The 23,298-nt window shown below is 67.9% G+C and overlaps 1 protein-coding gene across 1 annotated transcript; it reads right to left on the reverse strand.

Moving 5' to 3' along the window:
• Window positions 1-659: 659 nt before the first annotated feature.
• LOC126913681 (DNA (cytosine-5)-methyltransferase 3A-like) lies at window positions 660-20,531 on the reverse strand (the record flags this gene model as incomplete). Its single annotated transcript, XM_050716699.1, has 4 exons — window positions 20,151-20,531; window positions 5,983-6,322; window positions 1,388-1,434; window positions 660-806 (listed from the first exon to the last, which is right to left on the reverse strand). Coding segments are annotated over exons 1-4 (915 nt in total), but the record flags the coding sequence as incomplete, so codon positions are not given.
• Between the last annotated feature and the right edge of the window lie 2,767 nt (window positions 20,532-23,298).

A 23,298-nucleotide genomic window follows, 5' to 3' on the forward strand; every position in this document is an offset into this window, starting at 1 on the left:
AGAGCATCCCCAGTGCTGGCATGGGGACAGTCTGGGGTCTCCCACATCCAATGCCCCTGTCCCCCGAGATCCGGCCCAGGTCCCCCAAAAGCCACAGGGCCGTGACCCACAGTGTGTGGAGCGCCTCGTCCTGCTCCTCGGGGTCCCCGCTCCCCAGGGCCGCAGCCCCGCAGCGGGGTGGCACCGAGGCTCCTCGCTCCCATGCAGCCAGGGGCTCCCGCGAAGCCCCCTCGCAGCCCCCCTGCGCCGCCCTCGGCTTTTATTATTTTAATTGCGTCACGGCTCTCGCTGGTTCCCCTGGAAACCGGGAGAAAAGGCCGGTCCCCGCGGGGAGGAGGAGGAGGAGGAGAAGGGCCCCTGCTCTGCGCGCTGCGGGCACCCCGCGCGCGCGGCTGCGCATGCAAGGCCCTGTCCCTGGGACCACTGCGGTCTGCAGGGCCCTGCTGGGGGTGGTGGTCCCATGGGAGCCCCTCGCACCAGGCCAGGTGCTTGGGGGCGTTTGCCAGCACCGCCAGGGCTGCAGCGAGCTGCCTGCCTGGGGCTCCGCACCGCACCAGTGCTCCCAGTGAGCAACTGGGAAGGGCTCGCAGCACAGCCCCCCGCGCCCGCTCCCACGCCGCGGCACCGGTGCCGGCGTCGCCCCGGCGGTGTCTCCTTACCTCCCTCTTCCAGCGGGCCAGCCACTCGTCCCGCTTCCTCTTGCTGATGTAGTAGGGGTCCCCGGCCTGGAAGGTGTGCCGCTGCATGGGCCGCTGCCGCAGGCTTGACTCCCAGCCCAGCCCGCCGCGCAGTCGCCCGCGGGAGCCCTGTCAGACAGCGGGGAGAGGGAGAGGAGGATGAAGGCTGCGGCTCTGCGGGGACAGGGCGGGCGGCATCACAGGGGGCTGCGGGGGGCACTACGGGGGCTGCGGGGGGATGTGGGGCGCTGTGGGGGGCATCGCGCTGCGCCCACCAGCACCGGATGGGGAGGTGGCGCAGCTGGTGCTCCCTGCCTGGGTGCATGCACAAGCACACATACGTATGTGCGCGCACACACACACACACACATGCACACACACACACACGTGCACATGCACGTCCCTGGCCTGTGCCCGCACCAAGCAGTGGGTGCAGCAGTGCTGGCACCGTGCCTTGCACCACGATGGGCACCTCTGGCACAGTCCCTGGGGGTGTTTCAGGGCCCAGCCCAGGTGGAGCCCCCTGGGACGCAGCGGGGCAGAGCCCCTGGACACTGCTCAGCACCGCTCGGCCCCAGCCAGGCACAGCTGTGGTCCGGTGCCCTGCGAGTTCGGGGTGCAGGGCCCCCATCCAGCCAAGGGGCTGCCGCCGGGCTGCGGGGCCGTGCTGTGGCTCCTTCGGGTGTCTCGGTGCCCCGGGGCATACTTGCCTCCATTTTCAGGGTGTCGAAGTTGTTTTCCTCCTTCTCTTCCTTGCCTGCACACAGAACAGAGAGCAGCGATCAGCTTGGTGCCATGGGGCAGGGACGCAGGCCCCACGGGGGGGAAAGGGCCCCAGCTGGGACCCCCGGCTGGGGGCAGCCCTGGCCGCGGCGGGGGCCCCATCGCAGCGAGCGTCCCCAGGGCTCCCACGCCCCCTCCCCACACCCATCCCGGGGGCTGCGGCAGCACCCGCGGGCAGCGCCGGGGCGGGCAGGGGAAGCGGGGCCCGGCCGGCTTCCTGTGCTATCAGCCCATCTCGCGCGCTGCAGGTACTCGCAAGCCGCTGCCGGGAAAGCAGCTAAAAATAACCCGACCGTTTCTGGGGCTGCAAACCTTTGTGCGCTCGAAGCCACCGAGTGACGAGGCTGCGGGGAGGGTGGGGAGCAGGGCTCCAGTGTGTGCATGCCGGGGCACCCACCCACACCACGCCAGCAGCTGCTGTGTCCTCGGCACCGCAAAGCCTTGTCCCCAGCTGCCGGCCACGCCACGGGACCCCCGTCCTGTGTCCAGGCACCCCCTCGCCGGCCCCTCCATGGGGTGATGACACCAGCCAGGCACAGCGGTGCCCTGTGCATCCTGGGGTGCCCCTGGCACCGCGTCCCTCCGGGTCCTTGGACGCAGCCCCTCCGGACGCCCACCCACGCCGGACGCTGGGAGAGGCAGGCGGATGCCGGGGCGGTGGTGGCTGCGAGCCAGGCGGCTCTGCCAAGGCACGTCCTCCCCTGCCCCAGAGGTGCTGGGAACCCGAAATCCGTGGGGCAGCCAGGCCCTGCCAGGAGCAGGAGCGCAGCTGAGCCCTGCGCTGGGTGCCGGGGGCAGCGGGGGACAGGAGCTCCCTGGCTGCGTCCCAGGGGTGGCAGCGTGTGCGTCCAGGGGGACCAGGTCACTTGTCCTCCCCATCCTGCCTGCAGGCAATGGGGGCTGCAGGTGGGGAAACTGAGGCAGGGGTCAGGCCTCAGGCACTGGGACCGACTGAACGGGTGTCCCCCGGCCTCCCTGCCCTGCTGCATGGGGGCAGTCTCAGCACCCTCTGCACAGGCCAGCCCCTGCACAGGGGGACGGGGCACGCGGGCACAGCAAGCACGGGTACAGGGCAGAAAAGCCCCGGAGGGGATGATGTGGGATGACGCTGGAGATGGAACAAGTGTGGGGACACTGGGGCACGTGGGACCCGTGTCGCTGCACCCAGAAAGGCGCAATGAGGACCGGCCTGGCCAGCAGCTGGTGCCCAGATCAGGAAACCTTCCCCTGCCAGGGGACTTGGGGAGGGACCGGGGTGGGATGGCACAGAGAGCATGGGGCAAGCAAGCAGAGTTTGAAGGACCAAGAAGCAGAAGAGAACCTGGCAGGAGCCGAGCGTGTCGCTGCAAGGTGGTGAAGCAGCCGCTAGCCACAGCGCAGACAAGTGCTGGGCACCTGCCTCGAGGTGAGACCTGCAGAGCCCGCGGCTGCTGGGGGCTCCCTGGCCACTGGCAGCCCCGGAGGAGACCCGACAGCTCCGGGCAGGATTGGTGCCCGAGCCCTGAGCCTGAGGGAGGAGCTGGACCTGGCACCGGGCACGTTCAGCCGGGGGCAGTGACAGGTTCTGGGGGGCTCAGCGAAGACCCCATGGATGGTCTGAAAGCGCCCGCCTGGCAGAAATGCAGCCGCTGCGTCTCTGGGTGCTCGCTGGGAAGGCCAGGAGGTGAACGAGCAGAATGTGCAAGAACTCCAGGGGCAGATAACGCCGGGTATGAAAGGGCTCTTTAATGCAGAGGGAGAAGTGCCGAACATGAGCCCTTGGCTGGGAGATGAAACCTGACCGCTGCCGCTGGCACCGCAGCGCTCCTCGCGGAGGGTGAGTCACGGGCTGGCCCTCGACCCCAGTGCAGGGGGGTCTCCATTGCTCCCACACCTCCCGACCATCCCGCAGGCCTGGCCAGAGCGTCGGCTCAGCCCGGGACGTGCAGGGGGTCCCCTGAGGGCTCTGCAGGCCCTGCAGGTGGCATGGAGCCCGGGCAGTGGCGCAGGGCAGGACCGCGGGCTGTCCCCATGCCGTGCCTGGGTGCCACGCTGGGGCTGCTGCTTTGGCCGAGGCGGGTGCTGGCCCCAGGCGGCTCGGCACGGGGCCATCCCCACGCCAGGAGTCTCCCTCTGACTGCTCCGCCAGCAGCCTGGCTTCTGCTCTCCCTCAGATGGCTGCTCTGGGCCTCGTGACTGCAGCATCATCTGCCTCGCTCAGCTCCCTCCCCGGCCCTGCCGCGCTCATCCTCACCCCCACCCTGCTCATTTCCATCCCCGGCGCAGCCATGCCTGCCTCCATCCCTTGGCCCAGCAGTCACCGCCTGTGCTGAGCCACCTTGAGGGGCTGCGGGCGGCCAGAGGCTGATGCCCCTCACCCTCAGCCAGGCCCTGTTCCAGTTCTGCAGGACCCCACGGTGTCAGTGTGGCCACCCACCAGCTCTGGGCCCTTGTGCTGCCAGCCCAACTCCAACCCTATCCCTCTGCACAGCGGCTGTGGGGCGAAGACATGGTCGGTGCATCCCGTCCCACCGCTCCACCCCATGGCCAGGTCCTTCCAGCGTGGGACGGATGGAGCCGGGCACACCTCCCCTGCTGGGGCGAGCGGTGCCGCTCCCTCCTGTAACCAGACACGGCCACGGATGGGAGAAGCCTCCCTGGGGCGAAGCAGCGCTGCCGGGGCCGGGAGCCAGCGACAGAACCGGAGCAGCCCCGGGCAGGCCGGTCCCCGCGGGGCCCCGCAGGCGGCGTGCCAGCTCGTGCCGGCGGCGCTGCATCCTGCCTGGGCAGCACACGGGCACGGCACAGCAGCGTGGGGGCTGGACAAGGCGGGCAGTGGGCACGGCGGGCAGGGCAGTGCTCGGGCACGGCAGAGCCTGAGGCTGGGGGCACCCCTGGGTGCCCCTGTCCCCCCCTGCCCCAGCAGGGTGCCCAGCCCCACGGCCCTGGGCTCGGGGAGCTCTCCAAGGAGCAGCCCCCGGCCCCTCTCGGGGCAGCCCGTGCCAGGGCTCCGGCACCCGCCCAGCCCAGCAGTGCTGCCTGAGGGGCAGGGGGAGCCGCCGGGGCTCCGGGCTGGGCCCGGGGCCTCTGGGCCTGGCCCTGGGCACCGCTGAGCAGAGCCCGGCTCCGGCCTCTCCGCACCTCCCTGCGGGTACTGACGGCCATGGGGGAGCTCCCCCGGAGCCTCCTCTGCTCCAGGCCCAGCAGCCCCAGCTCTCGCAGCCTCTCCTCACAGCACGGGGGCTCCGGGCCCGGCAGCACCCTGGGGGCCCCGGCCTGGGCTCTCCCCGCTGGGCCCAGCTCTCTCAGTGCTGGGGGCCCAGGACTCCCCAGGACTCCCCAGGACTCCCCAGCGCCCAGCAGAGGGGCAGGATCCCCCCCCCCCCCCCCCGAGCTGTCCCAGTGCAGCCAGGACACCACCAGCCCTCTCTGCCCAAGGGCACGCCGCTGGCGTGGTGCCCACCAGGATCCCCGGAGCCTTCCCTGCCGCCCAGCCAGCTGGCACCCAGCATATGCCGATGCCCGAGGCTGTTCCCCTGCCCCTTGTGCACTGCAAAACCCGGAGCAGCTCCGGCACCAGGGCCGGCACCAGCTGCATGCGTCCAGCCCAGCACCCTGCCCCTGCCAGGCACAGCCAGGAGGGGACAAGGGTGAAGGGGCAGAGGCCGTGCGGCCCCTCACCGCACCATGCACACACACCGCCGTGGCACATGCAAGGCTGCCATGCAAAGCTGCACAAGCACCGGCGGATGTGGCACGTGCCGGGCACACTCGCATGCAGGCTGGGGCACAGCGGCACCGCGGGGCACCCGCACGAGGACACCGCTCCTACCCTGCCCACCCTGCTCACGGAGGGGAGGAGGAGGGAAGGCAGCCGCTGGTCTGATCAGCAGCCCCCCACCCCAAATCCCACATGGCACGGAGCCCTTCCTCCTCCTCCTCGTCCTCCTTCTTCTCCTTCTCCTCCTTCCTCTCTTCCTTCTCTTCCTCCTTCTCCTCTACCTCTTCCTCCTCCTTGTCTTCCTCCTCCTCCTCCCTCCCTCCTCCTCTTCTTCTTGCTCGTCCTCCTTCCCCCCTTCCTCTTCCTCCTCCTCTTCCTCTTCGTCACCCTCTTCCTCCTCCTCCTTTCTCCTCCTACTCTTCCTCTTCCTCCTTGTTTTCCTCCTCCTCCTCCCCCTCTTCCTCCTCTTCCTCCTCCTCCCCTTCCTGTTCCTCCTCTTCCTCGTTTTCTTCCTCCTCCCCCTCCTCCTTCTCCTCCTCCTCCTTTTCATCCTTCCTCTTCCTCCTCTTCTTTCTCCTCCCTCTTCTCCTCCTCCTTCTCTTCCTCCCCCTCCTCCTCCCCCTTCTCCTTGTCTTCCTCCTCCACTTTCTCTTCCTCCTCCTCCTTCTCCTCCTCCTGCAGCAGTGCAGCCCAGCCAGGGGTGGCCGCTGCCCGCTTCCCCCAGGACGACATGCCGGGCAGGGGCTGGGGGTCCCCGTGGGCACAGCGGGACCCCGTGCGCCCGCACCCCGCCGCGGCCGGCCCTGAACGCTCAGGTCTTACTTTTCTCTGCGGCCTCCAGGAGTTTCCTCCTCCCGCGTTTCTTCTGGGGGTCGGAAGGGGCCAGCTCACCCTCATCGGCCGGGGCGTCCAGGCCCTCCTTGGGGGTGCAGCGGCCGTTCTCCAGCGCCCGGCCCGTCTCGCCGTCCGGCAGGCTCTCCGTCTCGTCCTCCTCGGGGCGCCCACCCTTGGGGCTCGTGCTGCCCTCTTCGGCGCCCTTCCACTGGGCTCCGTCCGCCTCCAGGTCCCCGTTGGGCAGCGGCTCGGCGGGGCTGGCCTCCGGGCAGGGCGGGGGGCACTTGGGGACGGCCGCGATGTCTTTGGGGGTGTCACTGCTTTCCACCTGCCAAGAAGGAGAGGGACAGGATCTGTGATGGGCGCGGGGACGCGACCGCTGGGCCACCCATCCATGGCACCCTCTTGGGGCTGCTGGCCCCATTGGTCCCTGTCCCCCGAATCCTCTCCCTTGCCACAGGCAGCATGGCATGTAGGGTGCTCGTGGGAGTGCGGCCCATGACCCTGGAGATCTGGAGCCAGATGGCCACTTGTGATGAGAAGACCAAGTTCCAGCTCCTGCAAATCGGGCACGTGAGGCTGCAGGGACTGACAGCACACCCCAGGAACGGGACGTGGCTAAAACAGCACCGCAGGAGCAGGAGACGCTGCCACAGCCAGCTGGATGACCAGGATGTGCAGCCACGGCACCCTCAGGACACACTGCCATGGACACACTGCTGTGGACCACCCCGGGACCACTACACACAGACTAGACTCTGTGAAGGCCAGTACACAAAGCAGTGAACCCTCAGCACCAGGATATGTGGACACGGCACCCACAGGACCAGGACACATGGACACGACACGCTCAGGACCAGGACATGCTGCCACGCAGCCATCAGGACCAAGATGCATTACCATCGCACTCTCAGGATCAGGACACAATGCCATGAAACCCTCGCAAGCAAGAAAAAGGCATATGGCACCACGAGGTCCTGGGTACTCTGTTGTGACACCCCAAGGACAAGGCAGAACACATGGCCTTGACGCAGTCAGGACCAGGACATGGGGACATGGCACCCTCAGGACCAGGACATGCTGCCACAACACTTCAGGACTAGGACACACTGCCACGACACCGTCAGGACACAAACAAGCTCCCATGGCAGCATCAGGACCACGACACAACACCATGGCACCCTCAGGACCAGGACATGCTGCCATGGAAAGCTTAGGACCAGGAGATGCTGCCATGACACACTTAGGACCAGGAGACACTGACATGGCAACCTGAGGACAAGACACAAGGACGAGAAACTACAAGGACCAGCACAGACATGGCATGCTAAGGACCAGGACAAGATGCCATTGCACCCTCAGGACCAGGAAGCAATGCCTTGGCACCTTCAGGCCCAGGACACAGCACCATGACATCCTCAGAAGGAGAACACAGCGCTCTGGCTCCCTCAGGACCCAGACATGCTGTCACGACACCTTCAGGACATGGAGACATATCCATGACATCCTTAGGATCAGGAAAAACTTCCACGGAACCCACAGCACCTGGACCCACAGACACGACACCCTCAGGACAAAGATACAGTGCCATGGCACCCTCAGGACCAGCAAACAGTGCCATGGCTCCCTCAGGACTAGGACAAACTGCCACAGAGACCTTAGGACCAGGACACAAGGCCACGACACCCTCAGGACGAGGACACACAGCTGTGGAACCCTCAGGACCAGAGCACAGATCCGTAGCACTGTCAGGACAAGGGAGCCCTGTCATGGCAGCCTCACAGGACCGGGACACACAGCCATGGACTATCAGGACCAGGACACACAGCATCATGGCAACCTCAGGATCAGGACACAGGCCATGACACAATCGGGACCACGACAGGACAGCATTGCACCCTGAGGACAAGGAAACAATGCCTTGGCACCTCCAGGTCCATGACACACCAGGTTATGGTACCGTGGCTCCATCAGGACCAGGACACAAGGCCACAGCACCCTCGGGATGAGGACATGCAGCCATGACACCTTCAGAACCAGGACACGCTGTCCTGACACCCTCAGGACCAGGACAAGCCACCGTGACACACCCAGGACCAGGACAAGGTGCCAGGACACGCTCAGGAGCATGACCAAACGCCATGAAGCCCTGAGGATTGGGACACATGTCCATAGCACCCTCATTACAAGGACACAACACCATGACACTCTCAGGACCACGACACAATGCCATAGTACACTCAGGACCAGGACTAAGTGCTGTGACACCTCCGGGACAAGGACACACAGCCATGGCACTTTTAGGCCTAGAACCCAATGCCACGACACTGTCAGGACCCAGACGTGCTGCCATGGCACCGCTGGGACATTGCCAAAACACGGTGACACCCTCAGGACCAGAACACAGTGCCATGGCACTCTCAGCACTAGGACATGCTTAGTACCAAGACACAAGGTGGTGGCACCCACAGGGCCAGGACACGCCTCAGTGGCACTCTCAGGACCATGGCACAGCATCATGACACCTGCAGGACTAGGACACGCTGCCGTGCCCTCAGGACAACGATATGCATGGCACCCTCAGAACCACAGCACACTGCTGTGACAACCTTGTGAGCAGGACACAAGGCCACGGCACTGTCAGGACCTGGACACTCAGACGTGACACCCCCAGAACCAGGACACACAAACATGACACACGTGGGACTGGGACACACAGCCACGGCAGCCTCAGGGCCACCGTACAACGTCACGCTACATTCAGAACAAGGATAAACTGCCATGGCATCAGCAGCAGCAGGACATGGCATCATGGCACCCTCAGGACCAGCACACATGGCCGTGACATAGGACAAGACACAGGGAGGAGATGCAGTGAGGACCAGGACACGCTGCAATGGCACCCTCCAGACCAGGAGGCACGGCTGTGGAACCATCAGCACTGGGACACTGATAGCACCCTCAACACACTGCCATGATACACTCAGGAGCAGAATAAAAGGCCATGACAACCTCAGGAGCATAACACAATGACATGACAACCTCACAAACAGGACGTAGCACCGTGACAGATCAGGACACGCTGCCATGGCACCCTCAGGAGAAGTACACACTGCCATGGCACCCCAGGACAACACAGTGCCATGGAACCATCAAGATAAGGACACGATATCATGACAACCTCAGGGCAATGACACGTGGCCATGTCACCCTGAGGAGAAAGGCACACCACCATGGCACCCCCAGAACCAGGACTCACTGCCATGACACTGAGAGGAGCAGGACACACAGCCATGGCACCTTCAGTAGCACGTCACCTTGCAATGACAGGGTCAGGACACGTCTGTGATGTGCGCAGCACCAGGATACGCTTTGGTGGCACCGTGAGGAGCAGGGGACAGTGCTGTGGTGCCATCAGGACCAGGACCCGCAGCCAGGCCAACCTGAGGACATATGGCCATTACGCCCCCAGGGTGCGGACACACGGCCATGGCAGCCTCTGGGCCAGGACATGCTGCCACAGAGCCACCAGGACCAGGCCGCATGGCATGTGCCAGATGGGGACATGCTGCAGCGAGTCCTCAAGACCTGGGAACGTGTTTGTGTGCTCTGTCTCTGGCTGGGATGGAGTTAATTTTCTTCACAGCAGCTCACAAGGTACAGTGTTTCAGAGCTGTGCCCCTGCTGATGCTGGCAGCGCGTGGACTTTAGCCGGGGCCGACCAGCACCGACACAGCGCTGAGGCCATCCCTGTTCCTCACACAGCAGCTTGGGGGGGCACCACCAGGCAGATGACCCCAACTAACCGGAGACCTGGAGACACAGCGGTGTGCTCAGCCATGCGAAGGGAGAGCGGGCTGTAGGAGTTAGCCATCCTCGTGCCCAGAAACTGGTTGGGCATCTGCGGGAGGTGCTGAGCGAGAGCCTTTGCACCCCTACTTTGGTTTTCTTTCTCTCTTCCACTCCTTCATTTACTAAACAATTTCTACTTGACTCACAGGATTTCTTGCTTTTACTTTTGCTTTCCACTGGTGGTGGTGGTAAGGGTGAGCAAGTGGCTACATGGTACTGAGCTGCCTGCAGGCATTAGCCCCAACACCATGGCACCCTCAGGACCAGGGTATGGTGCCACGATACCCTCAGGACCAAGACAAAAGAATGTGGCACCCTCAGCAGCAGGATACACTGCAAAGACACCTCCAGGAGGAGGACACGTTGTCGTGGCACCATCAGGACCAGGACACACTGTCAGCACAAACAGAAAAAGATGTGACAGGATGGGGACCTTAATACACTGCCATGACACCCTGAGGACCAGGGCCCACTGCCACAGGAACCTCAGGACACGGACTTAAGGCTATGCCAACTTCAGAACCAGAAAACAAAGATGTGTCACCATGAGGACGATGACACGCTGCCATGACACCATCAGGACCAGGAGACGTGGCCATGGCACCCTCAGGACTGGGACAGAATGCCAGGACACTGTTAGGACAAAGGTGAAAGCATCTGACACTATGAAGACCTGGATATGATGCCCTGACACTCTCAGGAAGAGGATGTCACACCGATGTGACACCATCAAGACCTGGGCACACTGCTGTAACCACCCCATGGACAAGGACACAATGTCATATCACAATCAGTACAAGGACACATTTTAGTGTGACCCTCAGGACCTGGACAGATGGCCATGACCAAGAGAAAAGTCTGCAACACTGTCAGGGCCAGGATACACTGCCCAGGCACCCTCAGGACCAGGACACACAGCCATGGCCACCTCGGGACCTGGACACACAGACACTGACACCTGCAGGACTGTGACACAGGGACACGACACCCTCAGGACCAGGACAGATAGCTGTGGCACCCTCAGAATCAGGACACAGCACCTTAACACGCTCAGGACCATGACACACTGTCATGATACACTCGGGAGAAGGACACGTGGATGTGACACCCGCAGGAGTATGACACGCAGCCATGACCCTTGCAGAACAGGGACACACAGCCATGGCATCTTCAGGACCAGCAAACACATCCATGGCACCCTCAGGACCAGAACATGCTCCCAGGGGACCCTCAGGATGAGGACATGACCATGATGACACTCTCAGAACTAGGACACTGCAGTGGCATCATGAGGCCAGGACACACTGCCACGAATCACAGGGATGGAAGCCACATCGCAGTGACAACTGCGGGACCAGGATGTGCTCCACAACACCTCCAGGGCCAGGCACAACAACATAACAGCCTCAGGACCATAGTGCTTGGACCCGACGCCCTCAGGACCAGGACTGACTGCCAGGATGCCTCAGGACCAGGACACATGCGCATGACCAGGACACACTGGGACGACGCCTTCAGGACAAGGACATGGTGCCACCCTCAGGATGAGGACAATTGGCCAAGACACCCTCAGGAGCAGGACACCCCTAGGAGCAGGACACACTGACAGGAGAAGGTCAGGACCAGTGCACATTGCCGTGGCGCTTTCAGGACCAGAACACAAGGTCCTGGCACCATCAGGACCAAGACATGGTGCCATGCTACCCAGGGCATGAGGCCATGGCTCCCTCAGACACCGGACATAACGCTACGGCTCCCTCGGGATGCAGACACACAGGTATGACACCAGGTGGACAGGTCACAGAGCAGCGTGACCCTCATGACAAGGACAAACTGCCACATCATCCCCAGGACCAGGTCACACAGCCCTGAGGCCCTTGGGGCCACAACAGAAAGCCAAGACACCCTGAGGCCCGGGACATAATGCCACCAAACAGTCTGTATGAGGACACACTGCCATGACACCCCCGGGACCAGGACGTGCTTCCCTGGCACCCTGAGGATGAGGACATGATGACATCGAATTCTCAGGACCTGGCCACGTGGACATGACACCGCTAGGCCCAGGATACATGGTCATGGCACTGCCAGGTCCAGGGCACACCGCCATACCACCATCAGGATGAGGACACACTGCCATGACACCCTCTGCAAGAGGACACGATGCCCTAACACCCTCGGCACACACCACGACGACACGCTCAGGACCAAGACGTGCTGCCGCAGTACCCTCAGGACCAAGACAGGCAGACTGCCATGCCACCCCTGGGACAGGCCGTGTGGCTGTGACTCCCTTAGGGGCAGGTTACATTGCCTGACACCCTCAGGCCCAGGACATGCTGCCACAGCACCGTGAGCACCAGGACACATGGCTATAACATCTTCAGGGTCAGGGGACGCTGTCACAGCGCCCTCAGGATGCAGATACACGACCGTGACACCCCAGGGACCACGACACACTGGGATGGCACCCGGCTGTCCCGGTCCCCAAGGACCAAGGCTGGTGCAAGGCCTCGGCACGAGGCCAGCACCAGCCACCTCCCTCCTGCCCACCCTGTCACAGCGGGGCTGGGGACAGCGCTACGCGCACGTGCTTGTGCAAGGGACACGTGGAACCAGGGCCCACGACACAAGTGTGCGTGCGTGCGCGCGCGCATGACAGGCGGAGCTGGGCACTGTGGTGTGCGTGTGTGCATGTGACAGGAAGAGATGGGGCGTGTGACAACTGCGTGTGTGTGTGCATGAGCCTGAAACCACCCGTGACGTGTGCGTGTGGGTGTTCATACATGTACGTGCCCCACAGGCAGGGGCGGAGAACGCGCCATGCGCGTGTATGCGCTCCATGGGCAGGGACTACGCCATGTTTTTGAGTGTGCACGTGTGACAGGCAGGGCCAGGCCCTGAGACAACCCTGTGTGCACATGCGTGTGCACATGTGACACGGGGACATGGCCCACAGGGTGTGTGTGTGAGCAGGAAAGAGTGACAGGCACAGCCGGAGCCTGTGACGCGCTGGTGTGTCAGACTGACAGTGCCAACACCTCAGGGCGGGTGTGCGCGTGTGGCAGGCGGTGCCGGCGGCCGCAGGAAGTGTGCAGCCGGTCCTGGCTCGCGCGTGCAGCGACAGACCGGCGTGCGTGCGTGGGTGTGAGACTCGGGGGAGGACTGTCTGTGCTGGCACTTGCCGGGACGCTGCTCTTGCGCGTGAGCCCATGCGACAGACGGAGACGGCAGCGGCGCGAGCGCAGGAGACGGTGGGGCCGAAGCCGGCCAGGATGCGCGTGCAAGCGGCAAGCGAGGCCGCGGGGTCACAGGAGGCTTTGCTGGTCCCTGAGGGTCCGGGGGCAAAGCGGCCACAGCGGCGAGGGTGTGTGGACAGAGGCAGTGGGAGCAGAGTCAGAGCGAAAGGACCCAGCCCGGCTCGGCGGTTTCCGTGGCAAAGGAGAGTGAAAGTGCTGCTGCGTCACGGCGACATCCAGCCGGGTGCGCGGCTTGGCTGCAGTGCGGTGGGCTCAGCCCCCCCCGGCTCACCATGCGGCCTGGGCATGGGCTCAGCCCTGTCCTGTGGGCACAGCCTCGCTTCGTGCCAGCGTGGGACCCGACCCTGAGCGGCGGGGCTGGCGCAAGCCGCAGCTGGGCCCTCGCGAGGGGCCTCACACCGTCACCGGCCTCCCCACGGCCCCGTGCGCTGCCGGCGGTGCAAACCCCGGTGTCACCCCAGCTCTGCCAGCCCTGGGACACGGGCGGGCGAACTCCCCGAGGGCTGACACCCGCGGGTGCTGCCGCTGCCTCCCCGAGCCAAGGCGGTGGCACCCGGCTGTTTCCTGTGCTCCACGCTCGCCTCCGTGAGCCTGTGCACCCCGAGCCCTGCGCTCGCCTCCCTCACCGCAGCGCCAGCTCTGCAGGAGGCCTGGAGCCGCAGCAGTTTTGCTACAGCCCTGGGACGGAGCAGGAGGCCCCAGGCCTGCTCATGGCCCAGCTGGGCCTGCCCTGCCGGGGCAGAGCCCCCCGGTTCTGTGGCAGCGATGCCAGGAAGTGCTGGGGGGACGGGCGGTGCGCCAGGCACCTTCCCTGCGCCGCTGCCAGCGCCCACCTCAGGGTCCCTGCGGTGCCGGGGGGCAGAGTGCCCAGGGCCCGGGCGGCGCAGTGGGGAGCTGGCGGCAGGCACCGTCCTCCCCCTGCCCCCCAGCGAACTACACGTCCCAGGATGCACCGTTCGGTGGCGAGGAGCCAGGCGGCGAGGAAGCAAATGCCGAGCTGCCAGCCAGGCTTGGCGTGAGCAGGGTGCCCGGGCTGCGCTGCGCGCCCTTCCCCTGCCCCCGGGGGGGGCGCCTCGGATGAGGTGTGGGGTGGGAGCCCAGGCCTGGGGGGCACGAGGGGGCTGGCAGGTGACGGAGGGGCCTTTGCTCTCCCATGCACCCCACATTTGCACTGCTGCTGCCACCCGCTCGCCCGCAGCGCAGCTCCGCGGCCCAGCCACCCCCAGGGCGCAGGAGCCCCCTCCCCAGGCCTGCCGGGGGGGGCGAGGGGGTCCGCATGCTGCTTACCATCGTGCATCCCCTGCCGAGGGCCGTGCAGACCCCAGACCCCCGTCCGGCCGCCCGCTCGCAGGCGCCTCCTCGCCGCGCTCCTCGCTGCAGCGTCCCCACGGCGGGCGCTTCCTGCTCGCCCGGCCGCCGGCCCCGCTGCCGCAGTCACTTCCTCCGCTCGCTCACCCGCTCGCGGCCGGCCCCAGCCCCGGCGCAGGCAGCGCGGCCGGAGAGGGCGGCGGGGAAGGACGGGGCAGGCGGGGAGGCAGCTGCGCACAGCCTGCCAGCAGAGCCGGGAAGGAGGGGACGAGCCCGCGGCAACCCGCAGGGGGAGGAACGGGGCTGGAGAGGCGGGGGGGGGCAGCCGCAGGGTGCCGGGGGGACCCTGGCGGGGTCTCGCAGCGCCAGCTGTACCAGCAATGGGCTCAGGGATGCAAGGCAGCGCTCCCCAGGACCTCCACGCCATGCAGGGTTTGTGCTGCACGGGCCCCGCTGCAGTGCCAGTGCTGGGGGGGCAGCTGGAGCCAGGCTGGTCCCGCTCCCACTGCTCCCAGGGACGCGGCAACCCCTGGAGCAACGGCATCGCTTGTGCTGGGGCACGAGGACACCGCGTGCCCGTGCACCAGGGACACGCGAGCCACCACTGCCAGTCCTGGGGACGCCGGGCAGCCTCTCCCCGTGCCAGACGGCCACCGGCCCAGGCACAGCCCGGTCCCCAGGGCGGCCGTGGCCAGGCCTAGCAGAAAGCCCGTGCCACCGGCAGGGCGGAGGTGGCTCGCTGCTGCTGTGCCGCAGGAGAGCCCGGACAAGAGCAAGGGCGCGCGCAGCAGGACGAGGCTGAAGGACAAACCTCGCAGAGCCCAGCACACGGCCACCGCGCAGGCTCCCTGGAACCCGCAGGACTGCAGTGACAGGATTGTGGAGACACCAAGGTGTGCCAGCAGCATGGTGCCGTGCCCCGGGCGGCTCCATGGGGCTGGATGCAGCCACGTCCACAGAGAGACGCCGGGGAGCAGGGGGAGCCGCGAGGGGTTGGTGCCTGCACACGAGCCTCACGCAGGGTCTGGAAGTGATTATGTGGCGCACGCTCACGCTCCCCCTGAGCGTGAGGGGGACGTCCCCCTGCCACCTTTGCACCACCTGAACCACCACGGCTCGGAGCGGCCAGGGGATCAGAGCTGCTGGGGGGCAGAGAGCTCAGAAGGGGGACGGAGCGGGGTTCGGCGCGAATCAAAGCAGGGTTTGGGAGCTGCATTGTGTTCCTGTGCCCCCTGTAAAGGGTTGAAGGCAGAGGGGCGAGCAGGGGAGGCACGGGAACGAGCTGAGGGCCCACGTCCCTGCAGCAGGCCCTGTGGTGGGCAGTAAGGCAGCTGCTTCCCTGCTGTTCCCTGCACGCTGCCATCCCCCTGCATGGCCGTGGCGGCTGCTGCCCTCCCCTGGGGTCCGCAGCCTCCCGTCCCCTGCTGCCGTGCTGTGCACCCAGCCCCGCTCTCGCCTCCCGCTCGGGGCCTGCATCCTGGCTGCCGTGCCGAAAACAATGCAAGGGGCTGCGTGCGCTTCCCAGGGAGGAAACGGGAAGCGCCGACCAATGTGGTTTGGATTAGGCGGCGGCACGGGCTGGCGGGAGGCAGGGCCGCGGGGGGCTCGGCACGGCCCCGCTGCGCCCCGGACGGGATCTGGCCGCCCGCCCCCTCCCCACGCAGCCACGGCCTGCTCCGCTCCATGCGCCTCCAGCGCCGCGCCGGAGCCCAGGCCCTGCTCCAGCTCCTCCCTTGGCAGCCCCTTCCCGGCCGTGCTGCAGCCCTTCCCGCAGCCCTTCCCGCGGGCACGGCCGCCCCCTGCCCGCCTCCGCTGCAGGAAGCTGGCGTCACCGCACGCCCGCCGCCCCCGGCCCCCGCCAGCACGGCACCCGCCACGGGCAGGGGCTCTGCGGGCCGCGCGGGGCTGGCGGACAATGCCAGGAAGGCTGGGCGGGCAGGAGGGCCCCGCCGTGTCGCTGGGGGGTGCTGGGGGCTTAGCCCAGGGCGGGACAGGCACCACGTCCCCCTCCATGACAGCCTCCCTTGCACGACGGCCTCCCTTGCATGCTGGCCTCCCTTTCATCATGGCCTCCCTTGCACGACGGCCTCCCGGGACGTGACCGCACGGGCAGGGCTGAGCGTCAGGGCCATGCCCTCCCCGCAGGACCTGACGTCCCCTCCTCCTGCCCCAGCGCGTGCGAAGCCGAGCCAGGCGCTGGCGAGGGTCCGGGGTCCCGCGGCGGGGCGCAGGGGGTGGGAGAGGCAGCAGGGCCGGCACACAGCCAGCATGCTGTGGCACGGCAGCGTTGCTCCGTGCCTGCAAGGGGGGCTGTGCCACTGGGCCAGCTCCGGCTCCGGCACCGCTCCTGCAGCCCTACCTGGGTCAGGATGGGCCCCGTGGCTCTCCAGGCCCCCCGCGCCGCCGGCACGTCCTGGTGCTGCCGCTCAAGCATCGCTGCTGCCGTGCCGGGGAGGCGCAGGGGAAGGGGTCGGGGATCCACCCCGGCGCCCGTCCCCGTCCCCCGAGGAAGGCCTGGCCCGGCCGGCACTGCCTTCCTTCCCACCCACCCGCTTCCTCCACGCCGGCCGGCCCTGGGAACAAGCGCTGCCTTTCTCTGCGCTCCCCTCCCCTCCGCACAGCCGCTGGGCCCCCGCCAAGGACGCTGCTCTGCCGGGAGCGGGGCGGCCCCGCCGCTGCCGGGGCACACGCGCGGTGCCGGGGCTGTGCCGGGGACCTGTCCCTGCAGGGGGACAGGGGATGGCGTTGCTCTGCCACCCCCACGCACTGCAGCCAGGACGGTGCTGGGCACACACTGAGGGCACCTGGGACGGCTCCTGCCCGCTCCCCCGGCCGGCTGAGCACCACCTGGGAGTCGCTGCTGTCCGCAGCGCCGACCATGGAGACACTGTCTGGGGGTGTCCTGCCGCAGAGCCCCCCTGGGGCACCGGTCTCAGATCCACAGCATGGCACCGCTCGGCACGGCACGGCACGGCACAGCTCAAGGTGGCTTTGCTCCCCACAGTACGGCATGGCACAGCTCAGAACAGCACGGCACAGCAGGGGATGGCACGGCACGGCCTGCCAGCTGGTGCCGACACCGATACGCCGTGGTTCTTGTCCCCGCAGGGCGTCACAGGGGCCCCAGCTGGGTCCCCGCAGGGTCCCCAGCCAGGCGGGGGCCGCCTGCATGGTCCCGCTGGGAGCAGCGTGCTGGGGCAGAGCCTCCCTGCCCCGGGCCCTGCTCACCTGGCTGACAACGTCACCCCTCGGGAAAAATACCTCCGAACACCTGGAAAAACAAAAGGTCCGGTTACAGCTGCAGGAAGGGCTTCCCGCCCCCTCCCCGGACAGCCTCCGCCGGGTTCCCGGCTCTGCGCCCCACGTCCCCCCAAGTCCCGTCTGGGCTGGGGAGCCGGGGCAGAGCTCCCTGCCCCACCGACACACTGCGATAAGCAAGCCAGGAGCGCAAGCCCTCGGTGCCTGGACCCCCACCAGGCCCCGTATTTGCTGCGTCCCGAAGCGGTGCACCAGCCGTGGGGGTGCTCAGCACCCTTCTGCAAAGCGTCTGCCCAGCGTGAGCCCGGGGCCGGGGCCCCTCGGCCGGCCCCCAGGGGTTAACCCCCGCTCCCAGCGCCCCACACCGCACGCTGGCTCCTCTCCACCCGGGTCCAGCTCCTCCGGTCACGGCCTGGCCTCGCTGCAGGAGCCGGCACCGCGGGGCTCTCCAGCTGGGAGGATATTTATAGCAACCCACACCCGGCCGGGGCTTTCCCAAGCACAGCGGCGCTCTCCTGGCACTGCCCGGGCAGCCACGGGGCCGCAGGGCTCTGCCAGCTCCGCTCACTGCAGCAGAGCCGCTGGCCGCGCGGTGCACAGAGCGGGCACGGCGTGCGGGTGCCTGGGGACCCCCCTCGGAGCCGGGGCCGCTGCAGGCTCGTGCCACCTCCAGCCCCCAGCACCGGGCACCAGGAGGTGCCCAGCGTCGCGGCACTGCCGCTGCCACCGATGCACCCCAGGCTGGATGCGGGGACCTCCTGTCCCGTGGCTCTCCGAGGGTCGCCCCCTCCGAGGGTCAGAACCCTGCCGGTTTCCAGGCTCGGCCTGTTCCTGGACGGCTTCTCCCCATTTGTCCCCGTGCCAGTATTGTTCTTCCACCGCAACAGCTCCCCGCCCTCCCCGCGCTCACCTCCCACCCGCTGTATTTATAGCCGGCGCTCCGGCCCGGCCCGCGCCCCACTGCTCCCCCTCGCACCGCGCCTGCCCCACACATGGTCCCACCAGGCGAGGCCACCACAGCCCCACTGAGACTTTGGACGTGTCCGAGCACAGAATAAAAGCTTTTCACAGCCGCAAACCTTTGCAAAAAGTTTTTTCAGCAGCAAACGCTCCCCGTCCCTGCTTGTCTCCATGTGCTCCCCATAAGACTGCTGGCTTCCAGCCACGGGTGGCCCGACAGGAGCTCTGTCTCCCCCCACCTCCCGTGGGGGTGCGGGGACAGGGACGGGGCGCTGCCCATGCAGGCTGGGCACCCAGCCATGCTGGTGCCCCGAGGCCCTGACGGTGCCAACGCACCCCACCGCAGCCACGCGTGCACTCTGCGACAGCAGCGGCGGCTCCCCGGTGCCCCTCGCCACCAGCCCCACGCCCAGGGGGTCCGTGTGCCTTCCCGGTGGGGTTGTGGCACCCAGGGGAACGCCTGCCCCTGCCCCAGGCATTGAACCACGGTGCCAGGGTACCTGGCGACTGGCACAGCTCTGCCGGTCCCTTCCCACCCCAGCACCGGGTCTGCCACCACGCGCTCCCCAGCCGTGCCCACTGGCACGACACGTGCCCACGTGTCCCTGTGCCACCGCTCGTGAGGACAGAGCCACCACCTCGAGTGCTGCTGGAACAGGGTGCCCAAACCCGGTGCCCCACCAGGGCCTGCTGCTGCCTGGGCCCCTCCACCCCTGCGGCACCACCCCGCGGCGAGCCCCGCGGCGCTGCCCTGTGCCTTCCCCTGCGCAAGCAGCGCCGCGAGGCCGCTCCCCTGGGGCAGCCATTTCGACTGCCTGCCTGGGCAGGAGTGCAGGGACGGCACGAGCAGGGACGTGGGGACAGCCCTGCCCGGCACGGCTGGGTGCAGCACTTCGGCACGCAGCACGGCGCGATCCTGCCCAGCAGCGCTGCTCAGCTTGGAGCTCGCTGAGCCCCGCACCCATGAGATGCAGGCACCTGGACAGGGGCTGCGGCGGGGCTGGGGCGTGCGGGGTCGTGGCAGTGGGCATCGCCCATGCCGTGGGAGCTGGGGAAGCCAGCAGGGAGCTGGGCTCCGGGCAGCCACATTCCCCTTGTTATTGCAGCTGCTGGAGCGAGCCCCAGGGGCCGTCCCAGAGCTGTGCAGCACCGGGAGCTGGCGGGGGGGAGCGGGGCTGCCAGCCCCCCCGCACGGGGAGCAAGTGCACAGCGGGGCCTCGACCAAAGCGGTGCCGAACCCCGAGCGCTGCCAGGGCAGGAGGAGCTGGCCGGGGGCCGCGGGGAGGGGGAGGCGCTGGGGCTGCGGCAGGGAGGGCTCTGCCGGGGGAGGACACACTTCCCTCCTGCCGCTGCGCCGCTCTCGGACTTTCCTCCCGGCCGGAGGCACGCGGCTGGCGCAGGGAGGCGGGCCGGCCCGCGGCACGTCGGGAGCCGTAGTCCCGGGCCAGAGCAGCTCGCCCGGTGCGGGACGCCCACGGGGGGCTGCCCGCTGCCCCCGCCTCGCCCCCGCGCGCTCACCTGGGCATGCTTGCGCTTCCGCCCGGGCCGCCCGGCTTTCCTCATGGGCGTCCCCGGATCCTGCTTCTCCTCCTTGCTCTGGTTCTCCTCGGGCTCCTCTTCCCCCTGCGAGCCGGAGACAGAGAGGACGGTTACGCTGCCGGCCCTGGGGCTGCACAGACCGGGCGCCCGGTCACAGCTCCATTCCTGCTTGGTGCTGGGCTCGCTGGCACCCATGGGTGCCAATGGCATGCAAGGCACCTTGTGCTGGCCCTGCTTCGCTTGCATGAGCCCGGATCCTCCTAGGGGGCCAGGCTGGGACCCGCCACGACTCCCCACGCCCTTGGGGGGCTCGAAGGGCGAGCAGGACCTCTTCCAGGGCTTGGGGCCAGCCCTCGCCATGGGGCTGGGCGCACCGCCGTGGGGCCGGGCACCTCGGCCTGGCAATGCAGTGGGGCTGCAGCGCTCCTGCCCCGTGCGGCCTGCAGTGCCGCCACTTGGGGGGGACGCGCCAGCCACCACAACCTGCTGGAGCCCTGCACGTGTGGGGCTGGGGGCTCCTGCACCCCCCACACCCCACTCAGGGCCGTGTGGACCCCACGGCCCCCAGGGACACGGGCAGGCCGCAGGAGCCAGCACGCAGGCAGCCGCCTGCTCTTCCCCACCACCCGCAGAGCTTTGGGGGCCCCTTCCCTGGTCCCCTCTGGGCTCGGCCCCAGGAAAGGAACCGTCTGCCCGCGCCCAGCACCGCGGCACAGCCGGGGACGTGCCCGTGCCCGGAGAGGCCGAGGCGGCGGCGGGGGCCAGGGTGGGGCCTGGCGCGTCCCGCGGTGGCGGGGAGCATTTCACCTGAGCCCCAGAAGATCTCGGCCACGGCCAAGGCAGGAAGAGGCCGCGGAGGGGGGAGCGGGGAAGGCGGAGAGGCCGGCGGGGGGGCGGCGAGGGAGAGGCCGGGGAGGGGATGGGAGCTGGCAGCCAGACAGCTCCGACATCCAGCTGCACTCGCCCGGCCCCGGCTGCATTCCTGCCCGGGGGCTGCCCGCGGCACGGGCACTGCGTTTGGTGCCCGCAGCACCGACGGTGGCACCCAGCACGGGCCGAGCGGGGCTGCCCAGCGGGGCCCAGCCTGCGGGGGGCATGTGCCGTGCCCCAGGGCCGGTGTCCAGAAGCAGCTCCCTGCTCTGAGCCACCCCCCTGCAGGCCCATGTCCCCTGCATGGACCCAAACTGGGCACGGAGAGAGGGCTCGGAGCACCGTGGCTGGCTCCAGCATGGCGAGGCCAGGGGCTCGGAGGCTGTGAAGCCCATCTAGGATCCCTGGAGATCCCCCCCAGCCCTGCACAGCACCTGGGGCGGGTGTGCAAGGAGCCTGCCTGGCCTCGGCCCTGCCCTGGCCCCGCACCACAGCCGGGAAGCCAGGGCAGAGTGGGCAGGGGCCGCGGCACGGCTCTGCAGCACCCGGGGGGCTCCTGCCCGGGGCTCGGAGCTCCACGCGGCCCCGATCGGGAGGTTTTGGGACAGGTCCAAGGACGACGTCAGGAGCGCGGTTTGAGCACAGTCCCGGCACAGGATCCGAACGGGGTCTGCAGAAGCGCCGCGAGCTGCCCACGGGTTTCTGTTCCCCCTGAAGCCCCTCTCCTTCCACCACGGTACCAGCACGCCACGGCTGCAGCGCTGGCACCGGTCACGTCTGTGCCATGCTGGCCCCAAACACCAAACGTGCCCTTGGGATCTCTCCCTGGTCTGTGCCAGCCCCACACTGACTGGGGTCAGTGTGGGACCTGGTGCTGGCACAAGCACAGGCGCACACAGGGCTCACAGCGCTCCCAGCCAGGCCAGCTCCAGCCTCGGGGGCCACAGGGTCCCCAGCAGAGGACGGGGGACTGGGGAGAGCCAGCTCCTTGCAGGCACTCATTCCCCATGTCTCTGGCTCCGTGCAATGCCTGCGCCAGGGAGGAGCGTGCCGGGGAGACCGTGGCTGGGGGGAGCGGAGCTCAGCCCCCCCGGCCGCGGCCGCGGGAGCGCGCCTTGCCAAACCACGCGGCGCTGCACTTTGTCCCAGCTGGAGCCGCCCCCGGGCACGCAGCTCCGTTCCTGGAGAGCGGGGCCGTGGCGGTCCCGGAGCGGTGGGCGCCCATCCCGGCAGTCAGGCCGATTTCTGGCCGGCCCCCGGTGGGAACGAGCAGCTCCCGGCACCGCGAGTGTTCGGGGACCTGTGCTGCAGACATGGGGCTGCTCACCCCGGTGCTGGCACGTGGGGGCCCGCTCGCCCAGCACTGCACGTGCTCCCGGCAGCGGGAAGGCCGCGGGCACGGCGAGCCCCACGAAACCCGTCCCTCTGGGCAGCCGCTCCGCGCCCACGTGCTGACTTTGGCCGGGCCAAAGACTCTGGGAGCCGGGCCGCGGCCGTGTTTATGCTGGATGTAAGGGAAATGTACAGCGGGGTGTCAGGCGCGCTGCTGGCACACGGGCCGTGCCGGCCGGCCAGGCCTGCTGCGGCGTGGGATCAGGGTGCACAGCGAGCTGCGGGAGGCTCCCTGGGTTGCTGCGGCCCCCAGGGCAGCAGCAGCGGCGCTGAGGCTTTGTTGCAATCCCCAAAGCGAGCCCCAGGCTGTGCCGGAGCCACGCGCACGAGGGTGCAGGGCGGGTGCAGTTCGCAGGGCCCCCAGGCAGTGCCCTCTCCCCCCTGGGGGGTGCTGCTGTGTCCTGCAGGGAGGGGTCTCTGCAGTGCCCCCAGCCCGGGCACCACGGAGCAGCCCTGTGGCTGCGATGCCTGCCCAGCGAGGCGGTGCTGGGCGCAGCGACCTGCTGTGGAAAGCAGTGGCCAGATCCTGCGGCTAGAGGTGGGATGCGCAGGGCCCCCCAGCACCACAGGGCAGCCCCCCAGCCTCAGTGCTCAGCCTGGGCCTCAACGAGGGCTCACCCCGCTCCCAGCGCTGCTGCACGCTGGCTCAAGGGATGCTGCAGCAAGGGGTGGTGGGGATCCACCCCAGGGAGAGCCCCCACGTGCACCCCACAAGCCGGCCCCACCGCTCTCTGCCCGGCCCTGTAAGCGTGGGGCAGCCCCGCCGTGGGGCTCAGCACCATCCCTGCACTGCTGGGCTGGGGGCACAGGGTCTGGCACAGCACCAGGGGGCTGCAGGGACCCCCAGGGCAGCGCCTGCACCCCG

This window comes from Cygnus atratus, unplaced genomic scaffold (genome assembly GCF_013377495.2).
Source record: "Cygnus atratus isolate AKBS03 ecotype Queensland, Australia unplaced genomic scaffold, CAtr_DNAZoo_HiC_assembly HiC_scaffold_196, whole genome shotgun sequence".
NCBI classification, from domain to species: domain Eukaryota; kingdom Metazoa; phylum Chordata; class Aves; order Anseriformes; family Anatidae; genus Cygnus; species Cygnus atratus.